This window comes from Tyto alba, unplaced genomic scaffold (genome assembly GCF_018691265.1).
Source record: "Tyto alba isolate M040663 unplaced genomic scaffold, T.alba_DEE_v4.0 Super-Scaffold_8, whole genome shotgun sequence".
NCBI classification, from domain to species: Eukaryota; Metazoa; Chordata; class Aves; order Strigiformes; family Tytonidae; genus Tyto; species Tyto alba.
In genome coordinates, this window is record NW_024881329.1 from 21,706,653 (window position 1) to 21,729,434 (window position 22,782).

The window sequence follows — 22,782 nt, forward strand, 5'->3', positions numbered from 1 at the left end:
AACAACCACCCCAGAGCGGGCCAGGGGTCCCGCCTTTGTCACCCAGCTGCGCCCAGCATGGGGGGGCCACATCCACATGAGAGATGGGGCCGGGCGACAGGTCTCCCTGCGGAGGGAATGCTCCCGTGGACAGGGGGTCCCAGCAGCTCCCCCAGAGCGAGACGGGGATGCAGGAGGTGGGGACGTGGGGTGCAGCCCCCCCCCCAGCGCCGGCCAGGGCTCGTCCTTGGGCAGGGTCACACGCAGCCCCTCCGTGGCACAGAGCCCACCGGGACAGGGCCGGCTCCCCGGTATCGACGGCCCCGCTAATGACGGCGGAGTGTGACCAGGGGCAGGCACGGGGCCATCGACCCGTATCGACCGGCTGCGCTCGGCGGCAAGGGCGCAGGGGTCCGCGGAGGGGGGCAGGGGGACGTCGAGGGGTGGTAATTAATGGGAACGAGGCCACGTGCACGGGGCCAGGGCGCTTGCCGATGGCGTGTGTCATCCCCCCCCCCCCCCAACCGGCTGCGGCTGAGCGCCGTTATAAACGCCGGCTGGGCGACCCCCCAAGCCAGACCACCGAGGAGCCCCCCGAGCTGGCCCAGGTAAGGCAGTGATGGATGTGGGGTCCCCTCAGCCCCGGGACGGGTGGGCAGCGCTGTCTGCTGTGCCGTGCCTTGCCGTGGCGTGCCATGCCATGCCGGGAGACTGTGCCCATACTGCCCTGCTCTGGCTTCAGCCCCGCGGCTGGATGCCTCTGGCTCAGGGACGGTATTCCAGAGCATCCCAGTATCGGCACAGCCACCCCAGTGGGCTCCAGACACTGAGACGAGGCTGGGGTGCTGCCTGCACGGTGCCCCTGTGGGTCCTGCCTGGGCAAATGGTGTGGAGTTTTCCCCCTCTCCCCCCCCAGTTCTCAGCCTCTCCTTCTCTCCTTCTCTTGCAGGGAGCCACTGTCCACTTCCACTTCCTTCTGCCCCTGCCTCTGTCTGATATGTTTGATATTAGGTTGTTTTATTGGAAAACCAACTAAATATCAAACATATTCTTACAGTGCCAGGGATGCCCAGCGCCGACCTGGCAAGATACTGCCTGCGCCTTCCCACGGGCAGAGGGGAAGTTTGGGGGAGGGGGGGGGGCCTCTGTACCCCTTCCCGCACCCCCAACCCACCCTCTTGCTACTGCAATAAATCCTGTCCGCCCGTGCCACGCGCCTGTGTCGGCGGGACCGGAGCTGCCGTCCCCGGGGGCCGGCGGAGGTTTGGGATGGCGGCGGGGTCGGCGCTCACCACCTGTCCCCCTGCTCGCGCCCAGGATGAGCCCAGGACAAAAGCGCGTGGCCCCGTGCCCACTGCCGGCCCCGCTGCCCCGATGGGCAGGAGTATTTATGGCTCCCGGGGCACAGAGGTGCAGCGGCCGCTCGGGGCCCTTCGTGGGCACCGTCCTGCCTGGTGCCCTGCCGCGGGAGCGGGGACCTGCCGCTGGGGTTGGTCTCTGTCTCCTGGGGTCCCTGAGTGCTGACCCTCTCAGCCCCCAAAATCTGTCCCCGCATGGGAGCAGTGGGTCTCCCCCGTGGGAGATCCCGATCTGGCTCACGGAGCCAGCGGGACCTTGGTGCTGGCGCGAGGAGGCTGTTAATCTCCTGGCTGCGTAGGAAGTGCTGCTGCTCTCCCTGAGAATTCCTCCCCGCGCCTGGGGAATTTGCTCCTCCAGCTGCCAACATCATCTTCATCCTCGCCACCAAGCACCAGCTTGGCCGGAGCAGGGCTTGGGGCTCAGCGGGCTTCCCCGGTGGGTTCTTCTGCGGGTGTCGGGCTCGACTCCCCCCACTGCTCCCTGCTGAGCCAAACAATTCGGGCCAGGGGCTGCAGCTAAGCCCCTGCTCTTAAAATAGCACTGGGCTGAGCTCGCCCTTTTCCACGCCGCCCCCGGATATGGGTAAATGTCAGCCCAGGGGCCACCAAAACATCCTGAACCCCCAGTGGGGTGCAGACCAGGAGGGGCTTCGCTGCTGGTGCCGCGTGGACCCGGCTCGGCGTCCCAAGCGTGTCCCAGGGGAGTGCCAGGAAGATGCACAGTGTCCCCATCATGCTGGCCAGGGTGTCCCGTTGCACCGGGGGAGCGGGCAGCCAGGACAATGCAGAACCCCCCATTCGCAGCCCTGCCACTGCTTTTTATAACCACCCCAGCTGTCTCCAGGAGCCCAAATAAGGCTGCGGCTGCCCGGACCCCCCCAGGACAGACAATGGGTCTCGAGCACAGACTTTTTGGGAAGGTGGGGAGGCAGCTCGGCCCAAGAAAGGCAAAGCCCCCCGCACCAGCGGGCAGGGCAGGGTTGATAAACCGGGCAGCGGGGTGTCAGGCAGCACTGCCGCCTTGCCTGCCCCTTGCCTGCCGCCCCGCCACCGGCGCCCGTGTCCCTCCGAGGATGGAGGCCATCAAGAAGAAGATGCAGATGCTGAAGCTGGACAAGGAGAATGCCCTGGACAGGGCAGAGCAGGCGGAGGCTGAGCAGAAGCAGGCAGAGGAGCGGAGCAAGCAGGTAGGGCGGGTGGCAAAAGCCCCCAGCCTGGGAAGTTTGGGGGGGAGTTGGCTTCTCCGTGGGCTGGAGCATGCTGAGCCCAGATGCAATGGAGACTCTGGCAAAGGGTGCAAGGGCGTGAGAGCTGCCGCTGTCCCGCAGCTCAGGGGCTGGGTGGTGGTCGTGGGGCATCCTGAGGGCTGCCCTGGGCTCAGCCCCCTGCCAGCTGATGGCACGGGGGACAGGGACGGACACTGTGGGGCAGAGCTGGCCCCGGGATGGGGCAGGAGGGACGCTGTGGGGCAGGGATGAGCCCAGGATGGGGTCGGCAGGGCTCTCCTGCCGAGCGGGGGTCCAGAGGGACACCCACCTGCGGTGACTGCTGCTGCCCTTCCAGCTGGAGGACGAGCTCGCCGCCATGCAGAAGAAGCTGAAGGGGACGGAGGATGAGCTGGACAAATATTCCGAGGCTCTGAAAGATGCCCAGGAGAAGCTGGAGCTGGCGGAGAAGAAGGCGGCGGATGTACGTATGGGGGGCAGGGTGGGAGCTGGGTTGGCTGCCCTCCCCTTGTCACCCTCCCGGTGGGACTGCAGCCCTTCCCCAGCACCTTGGGGGGCAGAGGAAGGTCCCTGTCAGGCTTGGTGTGCTCCCGGCAAAGCTGTGTGGGTGTCTGGGAGCAGAGAGTGACCCCAGCAAGGACACCGAGTCACGGTTGCCAGCGGAGGAGCTGACCTCCAGAGGAGGAGGGAGCCCTCGTCTCCCCGGGGCAGGCGGAGGCTGCGTGGGCAGCGTGACAACTGCACAGCCAGGCTATTGTTGGACACCGCTTCCAGGAAAACAATGGTGTGAGCGGTGCAGGGTTTCACCGGCCGGCCGCCGTCTGGGCCCGCTCGTCGGGACTCTGACCCCACGGGGCCATGAGGGTAGAGCATCGGGGAGATGCAGATCTTCCCTCCTGGGAGAAAGCCCCTGGCTCCTCTCCCTCGACGGGCGCAGCTCCAACGTCAAGCCCGGAGGCAGGAGCCTTCCCCTCCTGCTACACCACCAAACCCCGGCACGGCGCCTGGGCTGGCTCTTGCCGGCACATCCCGGCCCTGAGCAGGGGGCCAGGGTGTCACCAGGATCTCCCCAGCCCTCCCCGAGCCCCCGGGGCAGTTTGTCAACCCCCGCGGCTTTGCTCATGGCGTGGCTGAGCGTGTCGGCAGTGCCGGAGCTTGGCACATTGCAGAGCTCGGGGGGGCCCTTTCCCTGCTTCGCACCCTTCTTCCCTCCCTTCGCTCCCCACTGGCATTTTCACACTCCCTGCCGTCACACTGAACCCCTTTCTGCGCATTTGGAGACCCCTTTTTCTGTCCATCACCCCACAGGGCGGCTCTTGGGGCTCCCCTGGTTTCGCTCAGGGAAGCAGAGGGGCAGGAGGAGGGATTTTGCACCCCGGAGCTGCCCCCCAACTGCCTCCCGGCTCCTTCCAGATGGTGGGAGCGCACAGGATCAAGCCCTTTCGGCTATCAGCTCATCTTGGGGGGGGACACTCCGAGCCATTCGGCCAGACGAATGTGTGCCAGGCCTCTCCACCCCGGCCAACGCACCCCTGGGGCACACACCTGCCAGGCTGCGGAGGATTTTAGGAGGCGGCACAAGGGCAGCAGCCCAGCACCACTTTCCATTTTATTCGTGCGCCCGAAGCGCTGCCGAACAGGCTTCGTGGCAAGCGAGGGGCAGCGACAGGTCTCGGGGGGGGTGTGTTTTTTTTTACTGAGCTATCAGAGGGGCTGCACGACCCTCGTGGCACGGAGGAACGGCGCTCTCGGCAGCGTTTTCTGCCTTAACTGAAACCGGAGAGTTTTAGCGATGGCAAAAGGTGGGTTTTGGCACGTGGTGGGAGTCTGGCACCCGGCGCTCTGTCCCCGGGGGGGAAGGAGGGGAGCGTGATCTGCCCGTGGGGCTGAGGGACGCGGTGGCCCTGGGGCTGCAGAGCCACCCGGCCATGGGACCCTGAGGGGTGAGGGGCTGCGTGGGGCAGGGGCCGAGGGGCACGCACCCCCCCAGGGCAGGACGTGGAGGCCGGTGTGGGGCAGGGCCCAGGTCCTCAGGGGACTGTCCCTGCTCATGACATGTGGGGTAGGTCCCAGTGTCTCCCACCCACGTGGGGCAGGTCCCCATGTCCCCAGGTGTCTGTGGGGCAGGTCCTGGTGTCCCCACACCTGTGTGGGGCAGGTCCCCATGTCCCCAAAGCTGCACGGGGCAGGTCCCAGTCTCCCCACACCCGCGTGGGGCAGGTCCTGGTGTCCTCCCCACCAGCGTGGGGCAGGTCCCAGTGTCCCCACACCTGCGTGGGGCAGGTCCCAGTATCCCCACACCTGCGTGGGGCAGGTCCCCATGCCCCCAGACATCCATGGGGCAGGTCCTGGTGTCCTCCCCACCAGTGTGAGGCAGGTCCCCATGCCCCCAGGCATCCATGGGGCAGGTCCTGGTGTCCCCCAACCCATGTGGGGCATGTCCCAGTGTCCCCCCACCCTCGTGGGGCAGGTCTCAGTGTCCCCACCCCCACGTGGGGCAGGTCTCCGTGCCCCCAGGCATCCATGGGGCAGGTCCCAGTGTCCCCACACCCGCGTGTGGCAGGTCCCAGTGTCCCCCCACCCGCGCGGGGCAAAACCTGCTGTCCCCACACGCACGTGAAGCAGGTCCCCGTGTCCCCAGGCGTCCGTGGGGCAGGTCCCAGTGTCACCCCACCCACATGGGGCCGGTCCCGGTGTCCCCCTACCCGCGCGGGGCAAAACCTGCTGTCCCCACACCCACGTGAAGCAGGCCCCCGTGTCCCCAGGCGTCCGTGGGGCCGGTCCCGGTGTCCCCCCACCCGCGCGGGCCCGTCCGGCTGCCCCCCCGCCGCCGCCGCCGAACCGGACGGCTCCTCCCCGTCTCCACGGCAACGCGGGTGGGAAAGGGCGGTGGCGGCAGCCGGGAGGGAGGGGGGGCGGAAGTGACGTCACTTCCCGGGCGGTGGAAGCGGGGGGCGGTGGGTTCCGGTATTTCAGGGCGGGGCTGGCGCGGCGGGACGGGACCGGGACCGCGACCGGGAGCGGGAGGATGGCGGGGGCCACCACCATCGAGGCGGTGAAGCGCAAGATCCAGGTGCTGCAGCAGCAGGCGGACGATGCCGAGGAGCGGGCCGACCGCCTGCAGCGGGAGGTGGAGGCCGAGCGCCGCAACCGCGAGCAGGTACCGCCGGTACCCCGGGGATCGGGGGGGGGGGGGGCGGCTGCCCGCGCCGCGGATACCTGCTGGCACCGAGTGGGGGGGATTCATCCCCGCGGTGGTGGTGACTCTCGCTGGGGTTCCCCGGTGATGCCCCGGTGCTGCGGAGCGACCGGAGCCGGAGGATCTTTCTTCCGTCCTTCCCGGTCCCCTGTAGCTGGAAGCGGCTGGTGGGGCGGGGGACCCGAGGCCCGTGGGGAGCCCCGGGGGTGGGCGGCCTGTCCCCGGTTGGGTTCGCTCCGAGCTGCGGGAGAGGAAGGGGAGGAACCCGGCCATCTTGTCTGGCCCCGTGTTGCAAGCGCGGAGGTGCGAGTAGCCTTGGCGTGGGCTGGCAAAATGGAAGTGGTTTCACTCGTGATGCTGCCAGCGCGGGAGCCGGGTGGGAAAGTCCCGAATCCCGCGTCTTGTCCAAATCCCGGTGAGCGGGGGTCTCCGCTGCCACGGGTGGGCTGTTCCCCGGAGCGTGCTGCGGGCAGGCAGGGACTGGGCTGGGGTTGCTTGGAGGGAAGGAAGGACCGGCCGCGGCAAAATCAGAATGGGTGGGCGCCCACTCGCCTAACTGGGTCTGGTGTCGGTGCGTGGGGTGACACGGGGCAGGTCCTCGTGGGTGACTGGCTGGGATCTGGGTGTGACTCTCCGCAAATCAAATTTGCGCAGTGTTGCTTCTCTTCAAAACACGAAGCAGAGGAGTTTTCCCACCCCCCCCCAAGTCTGATGTCTGGGGCGAGCAGCGTGGTGCTGCTGCTGTGGGACCCACCGGGTTTTGAGGCTGATGGCAGCGGCTTCTGCCGCGCAGTGGGACGAGGCCACTCCCAGACCTCAGCTGGGCTCTTTCTTCGCAGCCACATAAGGAATTCTCTTGCAATAGCGGCGTTGTCATGGGAACATAAGTGTTTCTCCCAGCTCACTGGAGCCTCGCTACAGGGGAGAGAACCCAGTGTCGTGGTGTCTTGTAGTCACCCTGTGGCCTGGCCCTTGGGTCCTGAGGAATGTCCCTGTTAGATCTCTGTGGCCCGAGGAAGCGATGGTGAGCCTCAGAGGCTGAGGCCAGCTCTGCCCGTGGCTTGCCGGGCTCCTGGTAGCTCCCTGACTCAGAGCTGCCTTCCTGAAGGAAGCACGGAGTAACGGGAACGTGCTGCTGCTTGGCAGTGGGGCTGCCTGGAAGTGTCACCCCTGTGCTCCGGGGAGGCCTGACAGCTTCAGCTGCGTCCAGTGAGGAGAAGCAAAAAGGGAGGTACAACGACCCTCCTGCAGAGGGAGAGTCAGTTCCTGGTGGGTTTTTTTTGGGTGGGTTAAGCACTGCCTGCAGGAAGTCAGGGCTAAATGATGTGGGTTTGAGGGGGATCAGGAAACGGAGGCCTGCTATGCTGGTGTGTCTCCATCCCCTGGGAGAAGGAGGAGGCTCTCCACCTTGACAGCTCATTGCCTCTTTAATGGGTAAAAGACGTATGTGTGCAAGCAGTCTCCTTCCCAGTTCTGTTTCGCGTATCGTTTCGTTCCTCTTTGAGCAGACCACTTCCTCCTCCGGAGGAACGTGCTGGTGGGGTTGGCTCTGGGGCAGCCTGCTGCAGCGCTGCCTTGTTTGAGCATTGGAGTGTTGCGGGTTTCCCCGGTGAGGAGCAGGGCGTGCCAGCCCAGGAGCTCCTCTTTTAACTTGCGTTCTCACAACCCGGTTTTGAAACATGCTGCAGGGAGGGGGGTTGCTGAGCACCTCGCTGCCAACAGGGAGGAAGAGCTCAGACAAACTCTCCCGGGAACTGGATGCGATTTTTTTCAGGCCCTGCTCTAACACTGGCTTCTTTCATCGCTCTGCTCCTCCCTCCTTGGGCATGGTTAGAAGCAGCGTGTACTTGCAGGCTGCTTTGTTATAAGTAACTGGGATATTTCATATATGCCTGGCATGTGCCTGTGCACGGGTCTCTGTAGAAGATCACAGTGCTGCCCTGAAATGGCTGCAGCCCTGTCCATCTTTGTACCAGCGCAATAATCCTGCTGGAGAGCAGGGTTCTGGGTTCCTGCAGGGTGACTCAGGTGGGGTGTTGGTATCCCCAAAGTGTCTAGTCTTCCCCCCAAACTCTTGTCAGGGTTGACGCGGACTGGGCTGTAAGCAGACGCCTCGTGGTCCGTAGCAGTGCTGCTGTAACATGCCTGGCTGGGGGGCTGTGATGGCTTCTGAGCTCTGCTGATTCACTGGGGCCTTGGTTGCTTTTGTGGTCATGCTTCTGGCAAACATGCGGCACCTGCGGGCTCTTGGCGATTTCACCAGCTCCTGGCATGTATGGTGAACAGAGGTGGCTGTCTGCATGTGGCTGTTGCTGGTGGAGAGACTCCTCAGCCTGTCCCAAGGCTGGGTGAGGCTTTTGCTCTTTCTCTGGGTTATTAGTGGAGCGCTGGGAGGAAGGAAGCCCAGAACACAGCTGGCTCTTGGCCTTGAGCTGCTGGGGTCATGGGCGCTGCAGTGATCGGCTGAGCCCTGCTGCTGCCCCAGGTCGGGGCACTCTGCTAGAAAGCCTGGCCTGACACAGCTTGGCAGACCTCTAAACCTGAAGCTCTTAATCTTTCTCACGTTGCTGATGAGAGGGCTTGTTTAAAGCAATACTCATGTCCAGATCACATGAGTAAACTGACTGTGCTAAGTGGTAGCTGGTGTGGTAGATAAACAGGACTGTGATTGATGGCCTGGCAGGATCACAGCAGCTGCAGAGAAGACCCATTAGTGTAAGTCATCTACTTAGTGTTTATGGCTTAAACTGTCATGTCAGCTCAAGCTGACAGGCGAGAAACCTGCAGGATGACTGCTGCATGGACAAAGCATGCATGTGAAATGTGGCGAAGCTTAACGTGTGTGCAAGTGTATGGGCGTGCAGCCTCTGTAAGAAAGTGGATAAAGCACTCTGGCTTTGTTTTCGCTTCCTGTGTGCTGCTGCTGACCTGAAGGCAGACCTCAGCTGCCCTGTGCTAACTGCTAAACCTGCCACAGACTGAGTCACTCTCATCTGCTCCCTCTAGGCTGAGGCAGAAGTGGCATCTTTGAATCGCCGTATCCAGCTGGTAGAGGAAGAGTTAGACCGAGCCCAGGAGCGCCTTGCCACAGCTCTGCAGAAGCTGGAAGAGGCAGAGAAGGCTGCGGATGAAAGTGAAAGGTGAGCAAGGGCTGCTGCTCTCACTCTGTCAAACATCTCAGATATGTTCCTGACCGAGGGCCTGGTGCCATCAACCTCTTGGGATTCCTGGAGGGTGGGAAGTAGATACCACATCAAGGCTGGATGTGGGAGTCGGTACCCGCTTATGCAGAGTGACTAAAACAATGCTGTTGGCTTTGAGTGAGTATCTTGGAACCTGAGGTTAAGGAGTGAGTGCTGCGTGCTACTGTGCATCCCGACCTCCAAGGGAGGAGAAATAGGTGGGTTCTGGGACACTGACTTTTAAAGGTGGCTGCTGGTGAGGAAGCCTTTCTTCCCATTGTCTCTGCCAGCATCCGCCCTTCTGGCAGATGTTCCCTGACCTGGCAGTGTGATTCAGAGGGGAACGGTGCACTTCCAGTTGGCTGATGTGCTTCATCGGTGCACATGCTGTAGTGAGCAGCCTGACCCAGCTGATGTCCTGCCATAAAGACTTGGCTCTTCCTCCATTCCGGCCTGGAAAGTGCTTGGCTCAGCCCTGTGGAGTCCCTAGAACAGCCTGGCTTGTTCTTCTCAGCAGCATCACATTTCCCTTCGTCCAAGAGCCCAATGAGCTGCTGGAGTCATGCTCCAAGGAGCAGTTAATTCTGAGCAATCGGGATTGTATTTGCATCAGCTCAGTGGTGTCTGTCTTCCTGTGCTACGCTCTGCACTTGGAGGTGTCACAGCTCATAAGGAAGCAACGTGGTCCTGGGGGAGCACTGCTAATGCTCTGAAACTTATTACCCTGCTGGCTTGTCCAGGATTGTTTTATACGTCTCCCCTCCCTGTGCTTTCTTTTGGGCAGAGGCATGAAAGTCATTGAAAACAGAGCTCTGAAGGATGAGGAGAAGATGGAACTGCAGGAGATCCAGCTCAAGGAAGCCAAGCACATCGCAGAGGAGGCGGACAGGAAGTATGAGGAGGTGAGACTGTTGGATGCTGTAGTACAGCTGACCCTGGCCAGGAGAGGTGGCTCCTCTTCCTGCTGGCAAGGCTTTCCTTGGCAATCCTGGAGGGGAGAGCCTGGCTCTCAGCAGAGCTACATCAGTGCTCCCCTCAGCCAAAAGACTCTGGCAGCTCCAGTGACTCCTGCAGGCATTCCCTTTACTGCCTTCCACAGCCTGCAAGTACAAAATCATCTTCCTTACTCTTAACTCCAACTCTCCCTCCCAGGTTGCTCGGAAACTGGTGATCATAGAAGGAGATCTGGAGCGTACCGAAGAGAGAGCTGAGCTTGCAGAGTCGTGAGTAATCTGCTTGCATGTAACTGGCACGTCTACCTTTGCATGGGAACTAACACAGCATTTCTAACCTTGTTACACAAGGCCTGAAGCACAGGGTGGGTTTAGATCTTTGGATGAGAGTTGGCAGCACTCTCCTACTCGGAACAGGATTAGGTCCACTGTGGATGTGGAGTTTGCAATAATGTGATTCGCCTTGTAGTGGAGATGTTCTGCCCCTTTGCATGGAGGGACTCCCTAGTTTGCAAGGCCAGAGACGACTCCTCTGCTCAGCATTCACCAGCACTGCTTTGTACATGTGGTCACAAGATCCTTACACATTGCTATGGGGCACGAGAGTGCACAGTGCTTGTCCTAAAGCGGCGGAGGCCTCCCGGGCTGGGAGCTGAAGTGGCATGTGGGATGTCCAAGGGCGGAACTGTGGCTGAGGTTGGTCTCTGGCATCTTAAAATATTTGCAGTAATCACCACAGGCTTCTGCACACTGCTGAGCAGCAAGCTGGACTTCCTCTGCTCGGAGCAGATGCACAAATTGTGGTGTGTGGGCTCCTTTCACACATCTGGATGCTTTAGCTGGTCCTTGAGGAGCTGGTCAGGGCCTTTCTGTGCTCTGGGCCTTGTCTAACAAAGTTAGTATGTACGCAGCAGTAGCACTGTGCTTCCTGCCCGGACATGCATGTCGTGACCATGACTTTTTTGTGTTTTTCCCCCTACCCCCTTTTTCGCTCTGCGGTATTGTGTTATTGGTGCTCCTTTTGACCCTTGCCCCCACCTGGCTTGTGCCATCGTGTGACCATCACTAACAGTCGTTGCCGGGAGCTACAGGAGCAGATCAGAGTGATGGACCAGAACTTGAAGTGTCTGTCTGTTGCCGAAGAAAAGGTACTAACCTTTCCCTTCTCGAACCATTAAACCAGAACTCCTGTGGTCTTCTTGCCACGCTCCTTCCCTCAGCTTAACTGCATCTTTCTCTCTCCTGGAACGGTCTCTCCTCTCTGCCTGTAAATATTGCTGTCTCAGTGGTGGTGGCTGTCCATCTGTCTGTCAGAACAGCTTCCCTCCCCTCAGCAAACTAAACATGCAGCGTCTACTTGAAGACTCCAGGTCCAGCAGAAATCTGTGTCCACATCTCAGCGGCTCAGCTTGGTGCCCTGCGCATGTGCTGGCAGAATACTTAAAATACAAACTTAGAGGAGGGAAGGGAACTTGCTTTCCGCACAAGTGCCTCAAAGCAGGGTCCCATCCAGTCTGTTTGCAGACCGCCTCCTAAAGAACTACCTGGTCTTCCCTGCACATGGATTTACTCCTTGTCTCTCCTGTCTTTCCTTCCCACTTCTTTTTCTTTTTCTCCCCCCTTTGTTTACAAAACCCCACAGTAAATGTTCCGAGCTGGAAGAAGAGCTGAAGAATGTCACCAACAATCTCAAGTCTCTTGAGGCTCAGGCTGAGAAGGTAGGGCTGCTTGTCCAAGGGCCAGAAATATTTCTGTTTTGCTAGGAGGGTGTGTGACAGCAGAGCACCCACTGGGATGAAAATGATGCCACTGCAGCCTTAAGCAAGCAAGGAGAGCTGTGCTTGCTGTCCCGGGAGAGCTAACGGATTTCAGTGCAGGGCTAATGTTGACTGTAGAAGCTGGGAGTGCGGGAAGTCTGGCTGCCCTTCCCTGCCTTGGGGCAGACTTGATAAGCCACGATGTTTATGCTGCTGGGATGAGAATTTTTCTGCGCCCAAGTTTATGTGCATGTTGTGGGACTTGCTGCCTGACCCAGTTCTGTTGGACTGGGGCAGGGATGTGAACAACTCCCAGTTGAAAGTTTCTGTGGGCATGTGCTCTGCAGTGAGGATTTTAAGTCGCTCTGGAGTGGGAAGTACCTGGGGCTGCTGAGAGCTGACTGCTGACTCCTATCCTTTTCCACAGTACTCTCAAAAAGAGGATAAATATGAAGAAGAGATTAAGATCCTGACTGATAAACTCAAAGAGGTGAGTGACCATGTTGGGACAGCCCAGCTGGGTGACCTGGCCTGTTTGCCTGGGGAGAGACATGGTGGGTGGGAGACTTGATGTCCTCGGGCTGATGCCTCTGTAGTCCTTTGCTGTATCCCTGAACTGCTGTACTAACTGTCTCGCTTCTGTCTGGCAGGCGGAGACCCGTGCTGAATTTGCTGAACGGTCTGTAGCCAAGCTGGAGAAGACCATTGATGATTTGGAAGGTACATTCTGGGCATGGGAAGCCAAAGAATATGTGGTGAGGAGTGGGGAGCTGAGGGAGGCTGTCTCCCAGATAGCTGGAGAGTGGAGATACTGCTCTGCTCCCCAATACTTGGGGCATGACCTAACTCTGCCTTCGAGGTGAGGCTTGGTGCCTCTGGGCTCAAAAGTCATGCCATGAAAACAGTTCCCTGGCTGTGCTGTGGCAGGTCTCAAGCTCTTGATCCAAACACCTTGCCATATCTGACTGATAGTGACAGATAGCGTGGCTGGTGTATCTTGGTTGTGATGCCCTCAGGAATGTAACTGGATTCCTGTGCTCCAGCTTAACCCAATTTAAGGAATGGCATAGGAAGAAAAATGCCTGAACTCAACAGGAATTGGTTACGATATCATACTTATGTGCAGAATCTCATGCATGTGGCTGGCCGCTGCAGACAGTGTTGCTGCAAGTCAACCACAGTAGTCAGTCTTGAAACAGCCCCTGTGAAGAATCAAACTCCCCAGTATTGGTCCTGGTTCAAGATGGAATCACCAGAAGCCCCATCCATGCAGTGTGATGGTCAGTGGGTGCCAAGGATGGGTGCCTTTCCTCCTGTTCCTGGTTTCACAGTGCTTCAGGAGCACTCCTGAGGCCAGCCGTTGCAGTATCCTACCTTTCCCCCAAGCTGTGGAAGGAGAAGGTTCTAACTGCCTCCCCTAAATCTGGGGCTGTGGCTGGATTCTTCTGCGGATAGCTGTGGCTGGGGCTGTGGTGCTGGCAAACCAAAACTCTTGCAGGCCTCTGGCCTCGACCACAGCATGTCTTTTAGTGCCAGGTCTTGGAGATTCAAAGCCTCATCCTACTGTCTAGAGTCACTCGGGAGGTTTTTTTAATCTAGAAATAGCAGGGGTGTCAGCTGAGCTGTTCCAGAACTGCAGCCAAGCAGCAATTTGAGCCACCTCATGATCCAGGGCAAGCTTTTATTGGGAACTGCAAAAACTCCTCCAAATCCTTGCATGCTCCCCATGAAACACGTTGATTGAGTGTTGGCTCCAGTCTCCTGCCTTGCTGCTGAAGTGACCTAGTTTATGACAACTGACAAAGTTCTCTGGGCTCCATGAAGCTGTTAACAACATTACCAGCTGTACTGTAGCCTAGGCAGCCAGAGCTGGGAGAAGTCTGTGCCAGCTCTGCTCAGTGCTCGAGGAGTGGATCAGTAGGAGTTTCAGGACCGCCTCCTCCCCTGAAGGTGGGTGATCTGCCGGTCTGCTCATTATCTGATGAACACAGGCGTGGCCTGTCTGGTCTGCTCACCCTGCCTAGCTGTGTACTGCAGGATGGGAATTCCCTCTGCCCAGGACTATTACGTGACTGACTTCTCCCAAGCTGTTTTTTGTATTGAGACTGAAGGTGAGAACAAAGCACCTCAATTAATCTGTGCCTTCCTTAGGTGTAGCAAGCTTCTCCCTAAGTGGATGAAGTTGCCGTTCCCTGCTACTCCTCCTGTCAGTGGTTGTTGCTGACCTAGCTGGGCAGCTTGTTCGCACAAGCAGATGTGGTTTGAGTTCTTGGCTCTGCTCCCCTCAGATCTGGCTTGTAATCCTGGAAGGCACTTGCTGGTCAGACTGTCCTCAGGCTATTGGAACCCTCCCATTCATTGTTGGAAACTAATACAGAGTCATGGTGGCTCCACATAGAACTTCATTTTCTTCTGTTCATGAATCCCATGCTGCTTTTCCTGCCCCAGGGTGTTGGAAGAACTCCTCTGCCTTCCCTCATTGTTTCCCTTTTGTTCTCCTCCTAAACCTCTTCTAGATGAGCTCTATGCCCAGAAACTGAAGTACAAAGCAATTAGTGAGGAACTGGACCACGCCCTGAATGACATGACTTCCATGTAAATATGAGCTGGCTGGTGTTTGCCTCTCGCTTCAGCAGGCTAGACCGCCAGAGCTTGCTTGGTTTGCTGTGATTTTCATAGTTGGAGAATCAATGGCACTGTGTTGTCTAGGTTACTTCTACAGATCTCTGCCTCGGGGATTGCGGAGGCTTCCCTGCAGCATGCTGTACTCTAACTCTAGGTCCTTGTGATCTGCATGTGTAACACCAAGTGCTGTGCTGGCCTGAAAGAGTTCTGACTTGAACTCTACGAGTGCAATTCCCAGTCCCACTGGGAAAGGCTTCCTAAGGTAACGTGGCGTAGCTGACTGCTGGAGCCACTGGGCCATGGTCTCAGGATTCCTCCTGGAAGAGGCTGTGGATAGCACTCGAGTGGATTCCTTAGGAATTGCTGTAACAGGCTTGAGATGGGCTGGATCGTGAACTGATCTGTGGAAGTAGCTGAACTCACATTTCTGCAACTTTTGCTACTTGGCTTTTTGTTCAGATTTGTAGCGGGTTCTGCTAACCGCTGCTCCGCGCAGTCCTTACCACTAACCAAGGAGAGGCCAGGTACTTGCACTGCAGAGGAAGAGCCTTAACGCTAGCGTCCAAAAGCTCCCTAAGCCAAGTTTGCTGTGCACAAACACTTAAGCTTCTCTTAAAATCAGTGTCTCCTTCTGTCTCACACAGATAAGTCTTGCGATTCCAAACTCCACTTTGGATTTGCCTCTCTGCTTGATGGCTTTTTCTGCGTCTGCACCCTACATTCATGCTCTTGTCATCTCACTCTGAATTCCAGTACCTTTTTCCAGTTACTGTGCACAGGGCATCCCTGGGAACAAGTGCTGTAAAGATGCTGAAGCTTGACAGCAGCAGCAGCCCCCCAGTTATGCTGCACTTGCTCCTAAACAAAGCTCCTTCTGTTTGACCCGACGTGCCAGACACTGCTGTGCTCTGAGGGGCTGCCCTTTCAATGTCTGGGTGTAGCTGGGAGTATGTTGTTCTCATCTGCATATCTTGTGTAGAACCATAAAGCTCCTTTTGTATTTCTCTTGCCTCTTGCTCGAGCATGATGTCACCTTTTTTTTAAGAAAAACAATTCTTGTATAAATTGAATGGAACGGCTGGTGCTTTTGAGAAATGGGCTTCTAGTGACCACTTGCTGCTTTAAAGTAACTGTTTCAATCTTGCCTTCAAACCAGTGTAACCCTCATCAACCTAGTTGGAATACACAGACTTCATTAATGTGCTGGATTTTTCCCTTCGAGTGTCGTACTAGCTCACAGATGTGAACTGCAGCTCTGCAAACGGTGCCTCGGCACTCGGCATGCTCTGCAGGGTCAAACGGGAACCTGGGGTTTGTAGTGGGAAGCCCTCGAGCTGTGCCTGGCTGAAGACACTCCTCACGCCTGCCCACTCCGTGGTGTTCACTGGCATCGGGTGCCAAATGCTGGCTTACAGTGGGAAGTCACCACATCTGATAGTTGCTAGGTCACTGGCAAGATGTGAAAGCTAATAAATATCAAGTGAGCTCTGGCTGGTTTCCAGTTGGCCAGGACTGGTTGGGTGTGAGGCGCCGCCTGTGCCTGCGGGAAGGATGTATGGCCTCTTGCTTCAGGAATGAGAATGCACCGCAGTAGGGCTGTGGACATCCGAGCCAGGGAATCCATGTTTTGCAGAGTCCTTGCCGTGGAGGGGCTGAGGGTGCCAGGATCCTCCTGGGAGTGTGGCATGGAGCTTCACACTGAGCACTGCAGCTGGCAGCAGGCTGCAAACACTTGACTTGCATCGCTGCTGGTCTGAGCCTGTTGCTAGTTACTCTGGTATCGTAAAAACTGATCAGCCTCTAGTAACTGCATGTGCTGCCTCGTGGTGGCTTGTCAAATACTTTTTCCTTTCTGGATTGGTTCATCTGCCGCAGTGCCCGAAGAGCCCTTCATGAACCAAGTTTTGATGAAATGGGACACCTCCCGTGGTTTCCTCAGGTTTGTGTTATGCCATTCTCCACACAAATGGCACTAGCAGTAAGGATAGTCCAGCCACACTGAACTGCCCCAGCCTGTCCTCACTCTGTCTTCTGTGTTAGGGCTATCCCCTCTCTGCTGGGTTTGGGTGGGGAAGGAGGGAGCATTCCCACAAGGAATTTCAAAGGGTAATAGCTTGGAAAGCTCTGACAGCTGGTGGTCTGACTCTCCTGGGGCATGGGGCAATAACAGTGCGCCCTGTAAGCACAAAGCAAGAACCCATAACTCCTCAGTAATCAAACCTGCAGCTGGAATAGGAGTCTAGATCCTGTGGGAGTGGCAGGGCTTCTGTCACCAGTGTTTGGGGGTGTAGAGGCTTCCAGCCCAGCATTCATTGTTGCCAGCTCTTACCAGGTGGGAGGTGGCACCCTGCCCTTGTGAAATGGCCTTTTTCTCCTCATGGGGAGGTCCTGTCAGCTGTGGGTTTGTTACTGACTCTCACTGTGGGAGCTGGTGGCTCTGCAGTTGCACAGTGGTGTTGCAAGCGATGTTATCGAAGGCTGGGCCATGGCAGGCCCTTTCCCTGCTTGTCCCGATGGAATTCCACGCTGGGTGGTGGATGGATGGATGGGTGGGTGATGCAATTTCTGCCCTGGGAGGTTTTGAGAGTCTTCTGGTCTGACTGGATTGCTAGGCTTGTGCAGGCTGGTTACTGTGAGCTGGGCTCTTGATTCAGGAGTGCTGCAAATGCAGATTAGCTGACCAGGAGGCACAGGTCCTGGGAGCTCTCAAGGTCATAAGGATGGCTGGTAAGGCTGGCCTGGGGGCTAGGTGGAGAAGAGAGCAGGCCAAACACTGGAGCTAGCCTCAGCAGACCTGGGCAGGCATTCCATGTTGAGGAGCTGAGGTCTAGGAAGGGTCATGCTAATTACTTCAATCAGTCTGCTCCCTCATGTGTGTGGATCATCAGGTCCCGGTCCACAAGCAGTAACGCTTGCTTTGAAGGCCGTGAGCCGTTGCACTAGTCTGCAGTCACCGGTACAACTGACCACAGTTCACTCTCATCCTCTGCTGCTCTGGAGACCCAGGACCAGCCCTGATCACCTGGGGCTAGAGACTGGCATCCAGGTGCCCAGCCTACCTGCTCAGAGCCGGCATGGTGAGAGAGCGAGTCCCTAGCACCAGTGGTAGCTGATGTATAAGGTAGGCTCTGGTGTTGGCCAGGATGGGGTGTATCTGTCCCCCATACCACCACTTTCCTCAACTTCTAGTTAGATTGTGGTGGGACAGAAATTGTTGGCTTCTCTGGGTGTTGCTTGGTCCCATGGTGTCTTTAAAGAACAGACAATCAATTGTCATTACTACCCTCTGTTCTGCAGAGTGAGGTGCAGCTGGAGTAGGAGCTGAGGGTAGCGGAGTGAGGGCGAGTTTCCCCCCTTGTGTGTGGCTGTTACACTGGAGGGACTGGGCTGAGACTGGAGCTGGGGGGGACATGCTTTGGCTGTTCCATGTGAACAGCTTGGCTCTGTGTCCTGAATTTTACCTGACCAGGTCTTGAACAAGAGTAAAATATTCCTAGGTTGAAAGCAATAAGGAATGGTGTAGATCCCCTTCAGAGGGTGCCCTAGATGTCTAGGGACCTTGTAGTGTAAGGGTTTGAGAAGAAGCTTAAAGGCAGCAAGAGTTAAGCTTTATGTAGGCTTTATGCTCGCTCATCAGGCAGAGGCAGCATGCTGTGCGTATCGCTACAGTTTGTGATGATTAGCTCTGCTAGACTGAAAGCTGTCATATAAGGATTTTTCACTGCCTGGTATTCCCCCACATGCAGGGATTGGAGTTGTCAGACCAGGAGGACCCTGCCTGTGTGGATGGGCAGAGGTAGATGCTGAATTGGTTCTCTGCAGCAGCTGGTTGTGGCTGCCAGGCTGCATGGCAGGGCAGTGGCTGTCCAGCACAGAGAGGTGACCTGTGCTGGGAGAGGATCAACCTGTTTCTCCCTTTCCCTGCAGTTGCTGATGGGCATGTGTGCTTGGTACCAGGCTTGGGGATAAGTGTGGCTGCTAGAGCCCTGTGAGGCTCTGAGGACAGGGACTGGGTGTGAGGTGAAGGCTGTCACATGCAGTGGCAGCTTGTGCCCTGCTCATTTAGTTCTGGGGCAGCTGTAAAATAGGCACCTGTGCTCCAGAGCTTTCTCTGTCCTGTAGCCAAAGCAGATACTGCCTTCGGTCATTGTCTAGACGTGGTGGGTTGTTAGTGTGGCACAAAGACATGTCCTTGGAGGAGTGTCCTCCAGGTCAGGTATGAGATGCTGTCATTCTTAGTTCTTATGGTATCCCTGTCCTACTGTTAAAACCCCATCAATCCCACTGCTGCATGGTGTGGCTCACTCTGGAAGGTGCTTCTGGTTCAGCTGTGGTAAGACTAGGTCTTTCTGCAAAGTGCTCCACTGGCTTAAAGCACATCCCAAGTCTCTCTCCTTACCTGGGTACAGCCCAGCCTGCAGGCTCCTCTTCTGGTGTTCTCCTCTTCTTTTCTTTGCCTTTGCAAGCCCTTGGCAGCACTTTCATTTCTGCCTGCACTGGGTTTCCTCTGTGATCTTCCTGAGCTGAAATGCAAGTTAGAGTAAGACAAACCTTTGTTCTCCGCACCTTCATCTGTGTAATAGCCTAGATTTGATCCTCAGGGGCACGCACTATGGAGACAGCTTATTTGATGTGCTCATCTTGGTACTCTACTAACCTTCCCTTTCTCTCTTTTTCTCTCTTCTTGTTTCCCCTAATCCTGTTGCTGCTGCAGAGCGCCTGTACAGCCAGCTTGAGAAAAACCGCCTGCTCTCTAACGAGCTGAAGTTAACGCTGCATGATCTGTGTGACTGAGAAGGGGGCCCACTAATACCATTAAACAAGCTTATTGCGACCACCAGTGCTGTGGACCACAGTGAAATCTGATCATTCTTAAGACTGGCAGACTTGCAAATTTTGTGCAATTGCTGCTACTTAATGGGGCACTTGAATTTATCCTCTAATTTATTTATTTAAGAGCGTTTTGGTTTGTTTTTTTTTTTTTTTTACCAAGGTAATATCTCTTCTTGGTGAAGTAACCCTCAGACTTGGCTGGTTTTTGAACAGTCTTGTTCACTTGTCCAGGGGGTCCTGCCTGGCTCCTCCATGGAACCAGAATGGCTGCACCCACCAGGAGAGGGGTGGCGTGAAGTTAGGCTTATGTCTGCTAAAAGGTGCCTGTCAAGGGCTACAACTTAATTTACTGTTAGCTGAATGACTGTAGGATTTCCTGCTGCATGGAATGATGGCTTCTACCAATAAATGAATGACCTTGTGGTCTGTAAGACACTGCACACCTGTAGTACTTTCCTATATAGTTGAGTTCTAACCTAGAAGGTTTGGGGGAAGCAGTCATTCCTGGGGTCTCACCCCAGTGCAGCTGCAGAGCCCCGGAATGTGTTGGGAAGGCTCATGGATGTCTTGAAAGCAAGTCCCAAAATCCACAGCATGAAGCTGTGTCTTGAGTGCCTGCAGGGAATCTGAACGCTGCTGTTTCTAGTGCTCTAGGAAGGCTGCTTCTTGCTCTGTGCACAGTTTCTGACCCTGGGGAGGTTGGGGAGAAGCTTTGAGAAACTGCCTGTACCTAAAGGACATCTTTCTACAGCCTGTCTGTCCAGTGTCCCAGCGTGTGGATCTCTTCAGTGATAAGGGTGGGCTCACCTTTGGAGTAAAGCCTACCTAGAGCGCTAGTTGCTGATCTGAGCTCTCCTCCTGGCTTAAGGAACATGTGAGAATTGACTGTGCAGCTGCCTGTAGTCTCGGGCGGAGTTGCAGCACCCTTGCTCCTACTTGCTCCCTGCCTGCCCTTCACTGAAAACAGCCTCTTCCCCACTGTCCTTGAGGCATGGTTGTCTGCTCCCTGCTGCTAGGTAGTTACGGTCTTGGTGACCAGCTTGGCATCTCTGTCCTGTGCCGGGGGGAAGGGGGACACAACCAGCTGTAATTCTAGGGGGTGATTTCTAAGAGTGTTTTACCTCTGCGTTGCTGTTGGGTGCCTTGCTGGGCCATGGGGGTCTGCTGTCTGGAAGTGAAGCTCTGGGGAAAGCTAGCTGCAGTCGGAGGCACCTGCATGCAAAACACTGCCTAGAGCACTGGCTAAAGGTACGTTGTGACCATGCCGACTGGGAGCACCGGCAATGCGAGAGGCGAGGGCTACAAACGAGCCAGGTAACTTCAGAGCTTTGAGCTGCACCCAGCCAGGCACCCTGGTCTGAGGACTTGCTGCGGCAGTGTGCTGGGAAGGGGCTAGCGCAAGCTTTCTTTGGCGAAGGTTTCCTGGTTGTCTGAAGCTCTCTTGTAACTCTTGACTCTTGCTTCCTGCCAGATAAACTGAAATCCACCAAAGAGGAGCATCTCTGCACGCAAAGAATGCTGGACCAGACTCTGCTAGACCTGAATGAGATGTAATGGATCCCTGCCACTGCCTCCGCCACACGATGCCAGGGGGGCCAGCCCAGCCGCTGCTGACCTCTAACCCTTGGGGACCAGAGTTTACTTTTCTGTTGCCAACTTGACCAAACGCAAATCTTCTCCTTCGCCTCAGGGTTAAAGGCCATCAGGTTGGGCAGAGCTTCAAACAGCATTATTAAGGGAAATAAACAATGCAATAATGTTTGGGGAGCATGTTTGAGATGTATACATTTTGTAACTACCTTTTTTTGTAGCAACCATTGTAAACATTCCAAATAACCCGTGGGGCTGGTGAGCTATACTTCAAAGCTCTTGGCTTTAAAATTTGGTATTAACTTTCTGTTAATCAGCTCTGGGCCACCCTGCTTTGGCAGGGGAGGAAAGAGGGTGTGATGGTTCTGGCTGTGGGCCACTGAATCGGAGTAGCTAGGCTAGGGATGGAAGCCTGTTGGGAAAACTTGCTTTCCAGGAGCTGTTTGCCAAAAAAGCAGTTCAATTTCTCAGCTTTAAGGCAACTCTGTGTTGTGGAATGGCAACTCGGGTAAAAGGAGACTTTCTCTTTTTTGAGCCAAGCCTGTTATCTGAATAATTGAACCTTCACAGGGGTTATTTCCCTTCCCACTGTTGGCCACTTCCTTTCCTGGTAGGCTTAGAGAAGCCATGGCCCCTCTAACCCATTGCTACACAGGGGTTGAATTTGCCTTCACCAAGTGATGATGCACCAAGCTTTATCGCTCATTGCTGGGTTACACTTAACAGCTTCAGTACAACAGCCTTGTTTTCTTGGAGAAGTTTTTTTGCCTACCCTGAGGGAGGGAACTGAGGTCTTCCCACCTGGCCAGGAGTGCTCTTAGTGTCTTAATAAGGTACAAGCCATCTTGCTGTGCATTGCTGATGTGTAGTCGTGAGGCATGAGTGTGCAGATGTGTCAAGCTCGCGGCGTGTAGCTTGTGGTTTGAGCATGCTGCTTGGTCGTAGCAGTCTTCGGGGCCAATCTGGAGAAAAGAACCCTATCAAGTGTTTTGATACTAAATTGAGAAATTGTCTTACTGTCTTTTGAAATAAAAACCGATCCCTCCACGCTGCTGTCTGGCTGCCGAGGTTTGTTGTGTGTGTGGGGGGGGGGGGGGGGGTGTCTGCTCTCCTCCTCCCACTCCCGGGGCTCCCGGCTCTCCTCCCTCTCCTGTCCTTGGGGCTCCCTGCTCTCCTCCTCCTCCCACTGTTGGGGCTCTTCGCTCTCCTCTTCCTCCTTCTCCCACTCTTGGGGCTCCCCGCTCTCCTCTTCCGCCTGCTCTTGGGCTCTCTGCTTTTCCTCCTCCTCCCGTTGTTGGGGTTCCCCGCTCTCCTGCTCCTCCCGTTGTGGGCTGCCCAGTCTCCTCCTGCTCTTGGGGCTTCCCACTCTCCTCTTCCTCCTCTTCCAGCTCTTGGGCGCTCTGCTCTCCTCCTGCTCTTGCGGATCCCAGCTCTCCTTTTCCTCCTCCCACTCTTGGGCTCTCTGCTCTCTTCCTCCTGCTCTTGGGGCTCCCCGCTCTCCTTTTCCTCCTGTTCCTGGGCTGCCCACTCTCCTCTTCCTCCTGTTTTTGGGACTCCCCACTCTCCTCCTCCTCTCCTGGTCTCCCCGCTCTTGGGGCTTCACGCTTTCCTCCTCCTCCCATTCTTGGGGCTCCCTGCTCTCCTCCCGTTCCTGGGCCACTCGTTCTCCTTTTCCTCCTGCTTTTGGGGCTCCCTGCTCTCCTCCTCTTCCCGTTCTTGGAGCTCTCCTCCTCCTGTTTTTGGGGCTCCCTGCTCTCCTCCTCCTACTTTTGGGGCTGCTCGTTTTCACCTTTAAGCTAAACGTGCCCAGGGCGTTGCTGCCCTTCAGCGGGAGCTCCGGCATCCCGGTGAGCTCATGGCTGAGCCGGCAGTGGTGTGGGGAAACAAGGGGCCATTGCTCCTGGTGAAAAAGGGAGTGGTGGTGAGGGGAGAAAAAAGGTTACCGAGAGTGTTGAGGAGGTGGGAACCCCCTGGTAGAGAAAAGGGCCTGAGGGGAGGGTGTATGGAGGAGGGGTCGGTGGCTTGTTTTCCTGGGCTAGGGAAAGGTTTGGAGAGCTCAAGGGGTTGTCCTGAAAAAAAA

At 56.7% G+C, this 22,782-nt stretch overlaps 1 protein-coding gene across 20 annotated transcripts; it reads left to right on the plus strand.

The window, feature by feature from the left end:
* Nucleotides 1-1,052: 1,052 nt before the first annotated feature.
* TPM3 (tropomyosin 3) lies at nucleotides 1,053-21,749 on the plus strand. 20 transcript variants are annotated; one of them, XM_042785017.1, is made up of 12 exons: nucleotides 1,053-2,524; nucleotides 2,901-3,026; nucleotides 8,769-8,902; nucleotides 9,729-9,846; nucleotides 10,097-10,167; nucleotides 10,970-11,045; nucleotides 12,082-12,144; nucleotides 12,305-12,374; nucleotides 14,171-14,249; nucleotides 16,155-16,218; nucleotides 19,864-19,986; nucleotides 20,584-21,749. In XM_042785017.1, the coding sequence occupies exons 1-11, from the start codon at nucleotides 1,925-1,927 to the stop codon at nucleotides 19,939-19,941; spliced, it is 1,479 nt and encodes a 492-aa protein (XP_042640951.1). In that variant the 5' UTR covers nucleotides 1,053-1,924; the 3' UTR covers nucleotides 19,942-19,986; nucleotides 20,584-21,749. The 20 variants fall into 20 exon arrangements, 19 of the variants coding, with proteins under 19 accessions (XP_042640951.1, XP_042640957.1, XP_042640956.1 ...); XM_042785015.1 differs by lacking the exon at nucleotides 10,970-11,045 and adding an exon at nucleotides 11,540-11,615 and having other exon boundaries at nucleotides 1,780-2,524; XR_006164645.1 differs by lacking the exons at nucleotides 10,970-11,045; nucleotides 16,155-16,218 and adding an exon at nucleotides 11,540-11,615 and having other exon boundaries at nucleotides 1,785-2,524.
* Nucleotides 21,750-22,782: the final 1,033 nt, after the last annotated feature.

What these genes read in the sequence shown, in the direction of transcription:
- TPM3 (XM_042785017.1), top strand. Translation starts at nt 1,925, where the DNA reads ATGTCAGCCCAGGGGCCACCAAAACATCCTGAACCCCCAGTGGGGTGC. An exon ending in GCTGCGGATGAAAGTGAAAG is followed by an intron (nt 8,903 to 9,728) that starts GTGAGCAAGGGC and finishes TCTTTTGGGCAG; the next exon opens with AGGCATGAAAGTCATTGAAA. An exon ending in CTGAATGACATGACTTCCAT is followed by an intron (nt 14,250 to 16,154) that starts GTAAATATGAGC and finishes CATCTGCCGCAG; the next exon opens with TGCCCGAAGAGCCCTTCATG.